The following is a 13898-nucleotide window of genomic DNA, read 5'->3' as shown; positions in this document are numbered from 1 at the left end:
GTTGTCGATTGCGTTAAATAAACAAGAACAAGAACTTCTCGTGCCGTCCAGCCGACGATTACGGGTGACTGTAGTGGGTCCCTCTCTAACTTTTATACTCACAAACACACTCTAGTTTCCCTCTCTCTCTCTGCCCTCTCATCAGTTCCCTCTTCTTCTTTAGAGCTTTAGGGCTTAGTTTTTCTTTTTCCTTTGTCTCACAAACAAAAAGCTGAAATCTTCTTTTCTTTTTTATTCTTCTCTGTTTCAATCTTTGTTTTGTGTTATATTTTTTTGGCTCACTTCATGGCGTCTTCCAGAGAAGGGCACTACAGGGGAGTGAGGAAGAGGCCATGGGGAAGATACGCGGCTGAAATACGTGATCCATGGAAAAAAACAAGGGTCTGGTTGGGTACATTTGACACACCAGAAGAAGCTGCACTTGCTTACGATGGAGCTGCTAGGTCTCTCCGTGGAGCCAAAGCTAAAACAAACTTCCCCGCCCCAGCTTCCGCTGCTGGCCTTTCTCTCGATCTCAATCTTCCCTCTGATAATCCCCACCATCCCCATCATCACCGTCATCATCGTTGGGCTTCAGCTTCAGCTCATCACCATCACCGCTTAGCCCTGGGTGAGTTCCTCACAACCGGGGTTCTCAAAGAAATGAAGTTCGACGCTGACTCATCATCGTCAACTAAGCCCAATGTTGTCGCCGTCTCGAATGGTCCTCCGGTGCCGGAAAATGGATCCACAGCGTCGTTTTTTGGGATGGTTCGACGTGGGTTGCCTATAGATTTGAATGAACCACCTCCTTTGTGGCTGTGAAAACCAGAAAAAGCTCTAAGCTTTCCCAATGTGAATGAGGTTTCTGTAGGCATTTTACGGCTTCCTTTATTTTTTTTTCCTTTTAACTTAACCCCCTTTATGTTGATCCCCTTTAATGGCCCTTTTTCGCTTAGGTATCTTTACTACTATTTCTTTCTTTATTTCTCTATTTTGAGAGGGGATTAAGCAACAAGAAGAATCATCAGACCATTCAAAAAGTGAAGAACCTTTGTGTACATATAATGTTTTTCTTAATTTCTATGAAACACTTCTCAGCTCTTTTTTTCTTTCCATTTATTTTATTTTTCTTCATGCATAAAATTTCTTCATCAATTTAAAACTATATCCATCGTTGATTCGACGGCATTGGGTACTTGATCAGACGGGCAAAAATATGGATTCTGATTTGCCTCCCAAGAACCATACATCCTCTTGCTGTAAGGAATATTAGGTAATATTATATATATTGATATACACCTATATGTTGAAGCACGCGCCGATGGGATGAGAGTGGGGTTCTCATCAACTGGAGCCGGGGACTGGACTAGTGTTAAAGTGGGGCTTTTGTTATTTTAACATGGAAAAACGCGAAGCAAGCGTGTGCGTTTTGCAATCCTTTTTTAGTTTGCTAGTCCAGAGATCTGGTTCTGATCAATTCAGCAGCCTACAGCATAGACCAACTCGCCTGTTCAAGCGCGTGTGATTTCTCTAGGGTCTCCCAACAGTACCTCATAACTCAGTTTAATGTTGGTGTGATATTTCTCTTTTTTAAAGTATAAAAAAATAAAATTGTGTTGAAGATGGATAACGTCTCTGTATTACTTTGAGGGACGTCTCTGCATTACTTTGAGGGACGTCGTTTTTATCTGGTTAAGGAAAAATGGGTGGTGGCGTTGTTCATGTGCCGGCTTTTCTGTCGCTGTCGCTCTTTTCTTGTTTAGAACACTCCGTTTTCTCGGAATATGTTTGTGGTCCATTTTATATCCTTTTGGCTTGCTGACTATAATAAGCCTCAAAACCCTACTAATTACGGAAATTTATCCATTAATTTTGTACTATGGAATAAGGCTTTGATTTAGACTTTTGAGTATAAAAAATATATAAATACACTGTCAATGTATGATGAAAAGTATGCAATTGGTGTCTCATGATTGGCTTTTCTTGAGAGTGATCTTTAAACTACACATTGAAATGTATATTAGACTATTGTATTAGCATGTAGTCTTACATAAAAAAAAAAAAAGGGTTGGTCCAAATATTTGACGAAATTTAAGCCAGGGTTCCACTAAGCTCGGCTGTTACTCGTGGTTTGGAAGAAAGGATAAGCAGTGTTGATTTTGAGCGAGTGAGGAATCAACTCAACAACTAAAGAAAAATGTAGAAGCAAAACCCAAATCGGGTTCAAGGGCTGACTCGGTCATTTTGTCAATGTACTGACAAAATGGAAGAAGTGATGTTGTTAAATCAAATCGGGCTAAGGGATGATGTGGGGAACTTTGTGCCAATAACAAAGGCAAAGCAAGTAATTTGCACAGGTGCATAGGTTAAGTAGGAGTCAAGCCAATCATGTCCTTCTGCTTTCACTATGTTGGTGCCTCCATTGACCAAACGGGTGGGAGGGCGGGCAAAACATAAATGTGATTTGAGGGAGGCGGCCTAGGGGTTAGCTTAGATGGGACGACCTTGGAGGATAGGGTTCGGCATATTCCAAGGGAAAAAACACACAATGAATGGCGGCACCCACCCTTCCCTTTTTTTCAAAACTTGACCAGTACTTTCTCCAAACTTTTTATAACGCATGTTTACTTCATTCTATAATTCTATAATCAAACCCACAGCAAAGTTTCTTTCCTTGGAATTTCTAGTGTGTTACATTTTGACTACGGTTTGCATGATTCATGACTTTCACTTCTTCAACTAGAAGACGACAATAATAATTTTCTTTAATCATGAGAATTTCATTGTAAAATGTATTGATCTAAGGTTCATGCATATAATCAACCCCAACAAAGAAGTTTCCCTTCAATGCAATGTTAACATGACTTACTTTTTGTACACTAATCATTATCTATCTTCAACAACAACACCACGAGAAACCCATTTCAAATATTAAAATAATAATCCAAACCCACCAAAATTTCTTCACCCTAGTTTCCAATACGCAAACGTGCCAAAACATTTCTTTATCCATCATGCAATCATTGTACGTCGAGCTAAGTCTTAACCCAAATACATGCATCATTGCCATAGAATAATAACCATACCTATCACTTTGATCTTTAGATCATTCGACAAGGAATCAAATACAGATCTAGTATTGCACTTGGGTTGTCTTAGAGCAGCCATATATAACCCCGCAAATGTTTAAAGGACGTATCTAGTCACCAAGCGATTTGGAGAGCAAATGAAAGACAACCTATGCCAACATGTCTTTTCTTATCCCTTTCTTCTTTTATCAGTATTCGTATTTGGCAAAGACCCGGTCAGTATCTCACTCTTGCAACCATTTGTTTTGTGGCGCAATTATAAAAAAACCATAGGCTATGGTTTTAGGTGGTGGCTATAAAGTGAAAGATTAAAGGATTACAACATGGTGAAAGCTTCGTCACATTTTGTATTGTCTCCTTTTCTTTTCTTTAACTTTATTAATCAAATTTGTATCTTGATGAACACATTATCAATAAATTAAATATAATCGATAAAATAAAATTAATTAATTAAATTCATTGCAAGATTATATTAAAAGACAGAAGGTTAAGAGAGAGAGAGAGAGAGAGGAGGGGGAGTTGAAAATGAAAGACGAAGCTTAGTGGGTGCGAGGATAGAACGTGGTGGCGGTGGTGGTGGTCAACGTTTTTCTTGTTGGGGGGCCATTTGGTTGGCCGGTGGCATTGTTTGCTTACTTAATCAAGAATCAATGACAAATACATGGCGTAATTGTCAAACAGAATTCTTAGTGCCCCTCATTCCAAATTCGTTGTCGTTTCTAGATGAAGTCATACGCATTCAAAGTATGAAAAAAGAATAAATAAAAATTTATTTTGCAACATTATTTACTCAGCCAAAGGAAAAAGAAAAACCTTTTTGCTTTCCAATTTGCCTTTTTTTTTTTTGTCATTTTGGATCGATTTTAGTAATTGGGTGATGGGTATGTTTTTTTTAAACTCAGAAAGAAAGCTTCGCCCTTTTTCCTCTTTCAAAGGAAATGAAGAGCCCTCATTTTGAATTGGCTAAAGAACATGAAGAGCGTGAAAGGCAAATTTGTCAGGAAAAATAGATGCCCTGCACCTAACCCTTGTGTTCATTTTTTAAATATATTTTTATATTTATTATTAGACATAAAAACAGCCCAACACGCAAACTTTCCGTGATTCTTTTTCTCGTTCTCTCTCTATATCTCTTACACTTCACCTAATACCAGCGTCAGCACTCAGTAAGCTTCATCGCCATCATCACTGCTGCTGCTGCTGCTCTTGCACCCAGCCGGCCGTCATTTCAAAACAATCCCTTTCTTCACGTGGTCCCCACCTCTCCTTCTCTCTCTCTCTCTCTTCTCTTACAACATTTTTTAAGTGGACCCCACACCGTGTCCAAGGTCACGTGGCATCCTCACAACGTTGTGGCCCCCTCCTCGCCAAAGAATCTGTCGGCAGCCAAGGCGTCACGGCACTCTTAACCTGCCAGCCACACAAATAACACATCTAAAACCCCATTTTTCTAAAAAAAAGAAAATAGAAAAATAGCTGTAATAAATGCATCCTTTTATCGTTGTTTGTTTCTTTTTTTTTGCCCCCACCCCCCCCCCCCCCCCCCCCCCCCCTTTTATCGTACAGAGAACTCCGTGATCCTGTCGGTGACGGCGGCGGCGGTTTGACGTCGTTTTAGAGTTCACACGAACGGTTTCCTTTCCTCGTGTTTCGCATGATTATTAACGGCGCCGTTAATTCTGGTGTGTGTTGTTGTCCTTTCTGGTTTGCGGGTTCCCACGTATAAATTACCTGGCAGGCATGGAAATGGCCCATCATGCATGGGTGTGCGAGATTGATGTTAGCATCATCATCATCATGGATGATGACACATGACGATTGGCTCTCTGACTTGGTCTTCCTTTTCTACTATAAATTAAAACAAGAATCAGAAAAGGCTTTACATTCTGCAACGAGAAAGAAAGTTAATGTGTAAACGCTGCCTCAGACAGTGGTTTTGCTTCTAAAAACAATGGGCCAAAAATCTGAAATATTGTGGTGCACCACGTGTAACAGAGCCGCACGTCATTAAATCGCATGACAAGGTGGGGAAAGGCAACCCCATTGGACGGTGGCTAAATCCTGTCCGCTCATTCTGTGGGGCCCAATGTGAAACTTATCAAAGGAATCTCTTTACAAATTTTTTTTAGTAAAAAAAACCAAAATATGAACAAACAATCATTCCATGCATCTCCAGAACATGGAGGATAAAGAGGGACCCATGATAATGAACAGAATGGTCCCCAAAGATATTATGTATATTTTTCTATATCTTTGTAATAACCACCCTTTTTTTGTTTTTTTTAGGGCGGACGATTTTGTTGACGGCTCAATTTTGACCCTATTTGCCTTTTGTTTTTGAAAGAAAAGCCTGTGCCCACTTGGTGCTGTACGGGAAAGGAACAGTAATGTGGTCCAAAACTCACGACCCTGTCTTACAACATTCATTTATTCAAAACCCAAAGGGTAATTATATTTGAATTATGCATAAAATTCATGGGGTTGGGATTCTTTAATTCGTCTGGTTCAAACATTTAACACATGTCCTGATTTGGAGGCTTTGAGGAGCCCTTTGTAATACTAGGAACAGTCGTTCAACTAAAACCCTGCAGCAACCTGAAACAATGAGGTAATTATTAATGCTGAAAACTGATCATCGAGATGATTAGCAGCGCGCTCAACCATTTCCTATGTTGGTTCAGTTCGGTAGTTTGCTAAGCCCCGGGCTTTGGCCCAGCGACTCATGCTCCCAGTCCCAGGGCCATGGTTCCATCCCTGGTTCCTAATGCTTGTTTGCAGTGCAGAGTAATCTTTATAGAAAGAACTTTTATTTTCTTTGCCATCTTTCTTTAAGCGACACAGTATGAGTATGATGAAAGGAAATGAAAAACTGGCAACCTACGGAAAAGAAGAAGGGCGTGGAAAAGGTGGGAAGAAAAAGTTTTAAGTGTATGGACTAAAGTGAAATGCTTCAATTGTTAGTTTGAAAAAGAAGGTAGGAAAGGGAAAGAAAGGAAAAGAAAAGAAAAGAGCAATGGAGAAGGGGAAGGAAAGTGTAGACCAATGAAAGTTTGAAGTATTCACTCATACTATACCCATGATTTCGTCTTCTCGTTGTCTACTTTCGGACTGCACAAAAGCGTTTGTGATTATCAAACTTTTTAATCAAGTAAGCTTCAATTCGTCCAAAGGACGCTTTGTTGAAACAAGTAAATAGTGGAGAAGAATGGTCAATGCCTTCTTTGATAGACAATTCATTGATCACGGGACAGAACCAAAACGATGATTGCCCCTATAAAAACTCCATGGACCCACGAGAAAAGAAGGAAAGAAACTCTTGTGCCTTGTTTGGAAACATTTAATTTCAATATGATGGCATAAATTGAGCATCCAAAACATTTACAGGCATAATAACAAGAAACAAGCCAATGCCAGCCACTACAGGTCCATTGCAAAGAGCCCCCATACCTGGAAAATAACATATTTTGAGGAAAAAAGACCAAACAGTGTAACTCTTTCGTAGATATGCAAATCATCATTTGCCAGAAGTGGAGATATTCTTGAACAAATTTACACAGTGTTGTCAATCATCTGGAATCGATGATTGCATGTGCAACCCTAATTTCAAACTCGACCACTAGTAGCATGCTATATAATCAACAAAGTCACAACCGTTTTTCACAACCATATGATATGAAATTCTATTTCCCACCCTATAAGGGGTACCCGAGAGAGAATATCACCGACTAGACTAATGCAGGTTTAGTCTAAACTGCGCCTGTAAAAAGGCCTGCTGCCTCCAAATTCCACCAGAAAAGCCCTTCTCACCGACTCTCGTTTGTTCTCCTTAAGCCCCCACCACCCGACCCGAAGGTGAAAAGTAGCTACAAAGACCTTGCTTTACACCTTATAACAACAATCAGTAAACAACAACAATCAGGCTGCTTGGCCTTGGCATTTCAACTAATCGGTTACTGGAAAGTCCCGATAACAACAAAAAGAATGAAACAAATTGAGCCTATCTATTATGGGAAATGCCTTGTTTGTCAACCGTCATCACTGAAATCAGCTATAAAAGCAAAATCTAAGCAACTATATATACATGTATCGGGGTAGCTTGACGCCTTGATCATATAATTAAAAGTCATAATTGTCACGCCTGGAAATTTTCTACTGAAAATGTAAAGATAAGACGGAAATCATAGAAAAATATGGTGGCTCAAGCTTCGGGCTACCTAATAAATTCCATGGCCATGAATGATGGACAAATTGACTGTTTTGGAACAACACAGTGCTGTAGTTGGATGGTATCATGGAAAAGGCACCAACTAGTTCACGACCCATTGGGGAAGTAGTGGGAGACATGACCGCCCAACATACTTGGCGACTTACGTCAACAGACTTCAAAGTTTGGCCTTCTTATGATCAGTTTTTGAAGGCAAAAGCTATGGGGGATTGAAATTTTAGCCTTATCCCAAAGTATGTTTCCTTCCATATGTGCTCTATCACAGACCTTCCATGTTTCCATCCAAATGTCGCTTCAAAAGGATATATGCCAACAAGATATTGTCTAAACGGTACAAGAATATTTTTCAATTACGAATTTGATTTAATTTTATATTAAAATTTTCATTAATTTTTTTATGAAGAAGAAGACATTGACATCTCAAATATACTTCCAATAAACGAATATTCTAAAGGGCCAGAGACTGTTTGGAATTGGGAGGGAGAAGGTTACTCCAGCAAGATTACAAAAGCATTACTTAACCAGTATTAAAAGTACAGATAAACTTAAAGAGAGAGAGAGAGAGAGAGAGGACAAGCAACATGAAAACATATGTTAGGTATCTTCTAGTCACGTGTGACGCTGTCAGATTCTATCCACACACCCGTGTCTGACGGCTTTAACATTATCCTGATGGCAAATTGGGCGGATGGCTTTGACAGCTTCATTCATGCCTTTGCTTTCAAACATTTCACCCCCCACACGAACCCATTATTAACCTGTTTGAAACTACTACTAGTACTACTACTTTGAAACAAGCTGACTCACATCCAATCGCAATTATTTTATATACCCAACAAAGCCTCTAAATTTCTTTGATTCACTCATGTTTCGGCTCATGCTTTTTAATGTTAGCTTGCTTTTTTGTTTTATGGTATTTTTGATAGGTTTAGGACGTCTTTTGTTAGGTAAGACAACAGGAAAAAAAGAGGTAGAAGGAAGGATGAAACATCATTTCATTTGATAGTACAATTCAAACTAAAAATTTTCATCCAATAATCCCTTCTATATGCTTATCTCTTTCTCTCTTACAATAAGATATAAGTTTGAGTTAAATTCCAATGCTATTATGTTTTTTCTTTTTCTTTTCTTTTTTTGGGTCATAGAGCTTAGGCTTCTAATCCTAGATGTGACACATACATAAAAGATAGAATATGAAGCGTACAAATATCAATTCCTTTATTAAAATATAAAAAAAAAGGTTAAAGATTTTATATGGTAATTGCCACCAAACAACAATTAGGGTAGACAAAGCCAAGAATGACAACGAGTGAATATATGGCAGAAAACGACGTAGCTTAGCCCATGAGAAGAAGGAAGAGCTGGAGATGCCTGCCGCCTTGTGAAAGAGAATTCTGGAAATAAAGAAGAGAAAAAAAGAAGCACTAAAATGAGAGAGAGAGAGAGAAGAAGGTGTCACCTCATGAGGCAACAAAAGTCCACTTAAAAAGGCATGGGTAAGGCAAAAAATACAGCAGCCGCCCCGCACCCTTCTACCTAACCCTTTTTTATTACTATCATTTTCGTCCCACCCTTGTTATTATTTTGGCGGTTGCTTTTTCTAAGCTTTTTTTATTACTATTTTTTTTATAAAATTATTATTTTACATACTCTTTCTCTCGAGCGCGAAACGTGGCGCATCACGAGGCATCAGCCTTCTCCATCCGAATCATGGCGGTGGAATGGAGAGAGAGATAAAGAAATAAAAATAAAAAAACTGGGTCCCACAGAACCACAGCTTTAACGCAATCACGCCGACCCGCCGGCGTAACTGTCTGTCCTAATCCGACACGTCACCTTTCCTCGCGGCTTCTCTGCGCCGTACTCTCCCTCTCTCTCTCTCCTTGCTTTTTTTTTTTTAAATTTCCATCATCTCATTTTTTTAAAATTATTAAAATAATATTTGAACCGATGGTCCCTTTCTTATCATGGCATGTTGTTCCTCATGCATGGCATCCCATAAGGTCCAGATCCGCATCTCCTTTTTTTTAATTTTTAAATTTTCATTTTCAGGGTCAACATGCAAATAAATGACTTAATGCCCGACCCATAAATACTGAACTACTGTCTATGACATGGCAGATTTATGACTGATGGCATGCATGACCCTTTTTAAAATAGGCAAATTGTAATTGATTAACATTAGTTTTAATGTGTATCTTTTTACCATTACCTGGGGGAGGTAAACACTCGGCGTGAGGAACATTGGGTTCAGCCGGTATTCGGCAGAAAGAATGTTAAAAAAATAGGAGTTGAATTATAATAGGATAATGAAAATAAAAAGTTAATAGGTTAATGATTTAATTGAATTTTTTTTTATATTTCTAAGAAAAAGGTTGAGTGAGGAAAGAGAAATCTTTGAGCATAGATATCGACGACCAAAGACCGGGCCCCACCAAAAGCGGCAGCCGCGCATCCCCACTTCCACTTCCAGCGCCAGCTTCCACGTGGGGCCCGGTCTTGTCTCCTTCTCCTCCTTTTTCGTGTAAATAATTATTTTAAAAAAGGAACAAATAAGTTACGAGAGAGAGAGAGAGAGAGAAAAAAAAGAGAACAATTACGATAATGATTAGATTTGAAAATGGAAGACACAAACACACGCAAGGATCGGACGGCCGTATAACACGTGCAGTTCAGACACGAATCTCGAGAAGTACCCAGTCAACATGGAATGACCTTTCGGTCTCCTACCTAGAAACCCGCTCTTTAATCCCACTCACGCGCCGCTTGTTTTTCCGCCGCACTCCCTCCTATCACTGGCATCTTCATTTTCTTTTCCTTTTACCCGCTCCGCGCTCCCTTATTTACATCTTTGCCCCCTTTGCCAGAGTCTATTTGGCTGCCACTGTTTTTCATCTAGCATATCATATCTCCCGCCCCTCCAATACCACGTTGGTAAAAAAGAGCAATCGATTCATAAGATTTCGCCACGTATACCGTACAAGTCAATTTAGTGCTCAAAACCTATATTTCCCCTTCCATATCTAAATAGAGAAAGTTACCAAAAGAATAAAGCAAAACCAAGAGATCAGGAACAGATCTTATAATTAAATTCTGAACTTCTGAATTGTTAAAGCATAGATATAAATAGTTGCAGTATCAATAATTTGATGAACCAGTCGGTTTTTCCTTACACTGAATCTTGAACTCTCAACAAATCTTATGTTCATAACTATTTCATGCATTCAAATTCACAAAAACGAAAAACGATTCTTGCTTGCTTTATTTATCCATGATTAGATTGTATTGTTAAAATCCTTTTTTTTTTATTTTTCCTTTTGTAGAGCATAATTTTTTGAATCTATAGTTGGAAAATTGGTTAATGTATTCCTTTCAAAAGTCCTAAAAAGGAAATTCCCAAAACCCATTGTTTGATTTCTCAAAAATGGAAGGATAGTGGTTTGCAAATTAAGAAAGTTGGCATTAAATCAATTCCAGTAACCAACTGAATCAGAACGAGGCCACCCACCCAGAGCAAAAATTACACATAAAAAGAAAATTACAAAAAATAATAAGAAAAATCACCTCATCATATATGCAGGTAGCTGGGAAGTAGTAAGTTATACTTGTCCCACCTTTTCCAAATCTTAAACTATATTAGTTTCCCGTAAACACGACGAAAACACGTGGCAGCAAATATGAGGCGGTTCCAATTTTTTTATTTTATCTCTATAAGTAAAATACAATCTCCCGCATTGTCCGTGTACGGAAGATTCGCCGGAACAGTTTTTCAGGTTCCGGCCAGGATTGCGGTCCTACGCTAAAATTATTAATCATAGAAGAATTAACAGGTCGTAAATATAGAGCAAATGAAAAAAAAAAAAAGAAATGCTTGGAGGAATTTCTTTGGTGTTAATTCATTGGGAGAAAAAACAAGTACAGTAAGTAGTTATGGAACAACAGATAGAAACTGATATTTCTCTGTTGAAAAAAAAAGAGTAGATCATCAGCTAAGTATTCACACCTCTCGGCCGCCGTTGATTTGTGATCGGAAGATCGTCACAGTAGATCACATCAACTTATCACAGCTCTCGCCGTAATTATATCTTCTTTTTTGTGGTCTCATTTTCTCTAGTCTACCTTCGTTTTTTTCTTCAGGACTAAAGAGTAAGAAAAATAAATTTAAAGAACGGAAAATAAGAATTCATGATATTCCAGTTTTACGATCGGCGGAAAAAAAAAATCACGCGATTTCCGGAAGAGCAGGTTGGTTGAGATCGATATTGAGAAGGGGACGTTGCTTGATCTCGTGATGGTTCAAATCAACCACGGACGACGAATCGGAGTCGCTTTGAACTCCACCGTTAAACGTCGCATGAAAATCGTTATGGTCGAATCTCATCCGTTGATACTGCTGGCCTTTCACCGCTCCAGGCCGAACGAAGGAATCAAAGTAGAAAAGTTGAGGACTAGCAACGGCCGGTAGGCCGGCGGCGAACACGCCGGTAACCGGTGAAACTTGCTGGAATGGAAACCTAACGGCTGGAGTTTCGAACCCGGCAACCGCCGCGTGACCAAGGTTGAGATCAAACGGCGAAGAATAGATCATGAGCGACGGCTCACGGCTCGACGACTCCACGGTGCTACTCTGGCTTGGACTCTGGTTGTTGCTATTGTTGTTGTTATCGTTGTCGTTACAGTTATTACCATTGTTGAGATTTTCACAGGGGAGGGGAAAATTTGTCTTAGCCTTGGCGCCGCGAAATTCCCTGGCGGCGGTGTCATAGGCTCTGGCTGCTTCCTCAGCCGTATCAAAAGTTCCGAGCCAAACTCGACTCTTCTTCCCTGGATCTCTGATCTCAGCAGCGTAACGGCCCCATGGACGCTTCCTCACTCCTCTAAAATGCACCTCCTTGCTATTTCCGTTAACGTTGCCGTTACCCTTAACGACCGCCGTTTTCTCTCTCGGCGCCATTTAATAATGGAAAGCCTTTCCGTTTCCGTTTAAAGAAAGAGAAGTTTAAACGCGCAATGTATTTTGTTTTTTTGCTGCGAGCAAACGCTGGGGATTAATGTGGGGTTGAAGAGAGAAGGGAGGGCAAGCGAGGAGTTTTTATAGAGGGGGAGGGGGAATCGTCGAGGAATTAAAGGAGAGAGAAAGGAGGGGCACAGTCAACGAGGGATTTGACTGGAAGGGGCGGCTGCGAGAAACAGAGGGGAGTGCTGGCAGTTTAGTAAATTGCATATCCGGATTACGTGGCATGTGGTTGTCTCGAAGAGGAGCATCACTACATCATCAATATCATTATCTAACGGCTGTTATAGCACTGTTGATTGCGTGCGGTGGTATGGGCTCCATCTCACTCTCTCTTGTCTCGCGTCCTTTCACACACCTTACTCAAAAACTGAAAATTTTTTTATTTATTTTGCGTGTTTTATCTTTATTAAAATTTCTTAATAACAAAAACTTTCTTTCCTTATTTAATTATACAAACTAGCTAATTTATGAAGTGACATCTCAATATCTTCAAACATTTGATAAGAAACTTGTAAAGTAATTTTCAAAGAGCCTAACGTATAAAAAGAGTTAACAGTTTTACTAATTTACTCTTCAAACATACCACTCGATTGTATGGCTTTATCAAGCAATGGAAAGTTTGGTAAACATGAATTAGGTAGAGTGATTTCATATTTCGAAGTGATTTATAGATATGGATTCAAATATTTAATGTTGAAGCAAGCCAAATGAAAATGTTTAAAAGATTTTGAAAGGAAGAAATTAGGGCGCGTGGGGTATGGAGGTGAAATAGATAATAGGATGTTTGAACAAGTTGTCGGCATATTCTGCTATCTCGCCGCGTGACTTGGATCGGTTATTTGATTTTTGATGAGAGGAAATGGGGGGATTGGCGCTGCCTTTGGTTTGCCTCTTTGCTCTCTCCCTATATTTCTCTCTCTTTTCTGTTCCCATTTTTTTCTTTTTATTCATTTATTTATTTTACGGGCTTCGGAAGCACCCCCACGCCTTCATTTATCCCTTTGAACCGCTCGCTTGGACCCAACAGGTGTTGCCCACTACCCAATCGAATCTCGCCACGTTTCCTTTGTTCCTTACGCGTGTTGATTGGCACCTAACACCCATAAAAAAAACAACCCCTCCACACTCCAACGCCTGCTGCCTGCTGCCCACATGAGTAGTTTCTGACACCTAGTATCAATTTCACCCGACAAGTGTCTTCCCCCACTCCCTCCTATCCCCCATGTATGACACGCTCCACCTTACAAAATTCCTCCACTACCCACTCTCTCCCCCTCGTAATTAAAGCAGGGATGGATTTCTATTTTGCCGCGGAATCTATTGGGGACGGTTTAGGTTTTCATTTTTAACTAATTAACGATCACGCAAAACACGTTGCCGTATGTTTAGAGATGTTAAATGTTAGTAAATTAGGAAAGTTGCCTGTTTAGAGGGGGAGGTATGGCGTGGCCTGGCCTGGCCTGTTTCCACGATAGGTCCCTTGCTGAATTAACCTAACTTAAATGCATCATTTAATGGCACACAAAGACCGTACGTTAAAAAATATTATTAGTTTAAATTTTTATTTTATAAAAAAATCAGATTA

At 39.6% G+C, this 13898-nt stretch overlaps 2 protein-coding genes and 2 long non-coding RNA genes across 4 annotated transcripts; 1 reads left to right on the top strand and 3 right to left on the bottom strand.

Moving 5' to 3' along the window:
- The first annotated feature begins 36 nt into the window (after nt 1-36).
- Nucleotides 37-1097, top strand: ERF12 (ERF domain protein 12). The gene has a single exon (XM_018123277.2). The coding sequence runs from the start codon at nt 286-288 to the stop codon at nt 802-804; it is 519 nt and encodes a 172-aa protein (XP_017978766.1). The 5' UTR covers nt 37-285; the 3' UTR covers nt 805-1097.
- A 3019-nt stretch (nt 1098-4116) lies between these two features.
- LOC148762269 (uncharacterized) lies at nt 4117-5015 on the bottom strand. Its single transcript, XR_016026989.1, has 2 exons — nt 4636-5015; nt 4117-4481 (listed from the first exon to the last, which is right to left on the bottom strand). It is a non-coding gene; the product is annotated as an uncharacterized LOC148762269 (long non-coding RNA).
- Nucleotides 5016-6394: 1379 nt separating this feature from the next.
- LOC108662592 (uncharacterized) lies at nt 6395-7591 on the bottom strand. Its single transcript, XR_001928505.2, has 2 exons — nt 7286-7591; nt 6395-6956 (listed from the first exon to the last, which is right to left on the bottom strand). It is a non-coding gene; the product is annotated as an uncharacterized LOC108662592 (long non-coding RNA).
- A 3576-nt stretch (nt 7592-11167) lies between these two features.
- ERF11 (ERF domain protein 11) lies at nt 11168-12374 on the bottom strand. Its single transcript, XM_007025496.3, has one exon. The coding sequence runs from the start codon at nt 12248-12250 to the stop codon at nt 11519-11521; it is 732 nt and encodes a 243-aa protein (XP_007025558.3). The 5' UTR covers nt 12251-12374; the 3' UTR covers nt 11168-11518.
- Between the last annotated feature and the right edge of the window lie 1524 nt (nt 12375-13898).

This window comes from Theobroma cacao, chromosome 6, assembly GCF_053813885.1.
Source record: "Theobroma cacao isolate CCN51 chromosome 6, ASM5381388v1, whole genome shotgun sequence".
NCBI classification, from domain to species: domain Eukaryota; kingdom Viridiplantae; phylum Streptophyta; class Magnoliopsida; order Malvales; family Malvaceae; genus Theobroma; species Theobroma cacao.
This window is presented reverse-complemented; position numbering and strand designations above follow the sequence as displayed.

What these genes read in the sequence shown, in the direction of transcription:
- ERF12 (XM_018123277.2), top strand. Translation starts at nt 286, where the DNA reads ATGGCGTCTTCCAGAGAAGGGCACTACAGGGGAGTGAGGAAGAGGCCA.
- ERF11 (XM_007025496.3), bottom strand. Translation starts at nt 12,250, where the DNA reads ATGGCGCCGAGAGAGAAAACGGCGGTCGTTAAGGGTAACGGCAACGTT.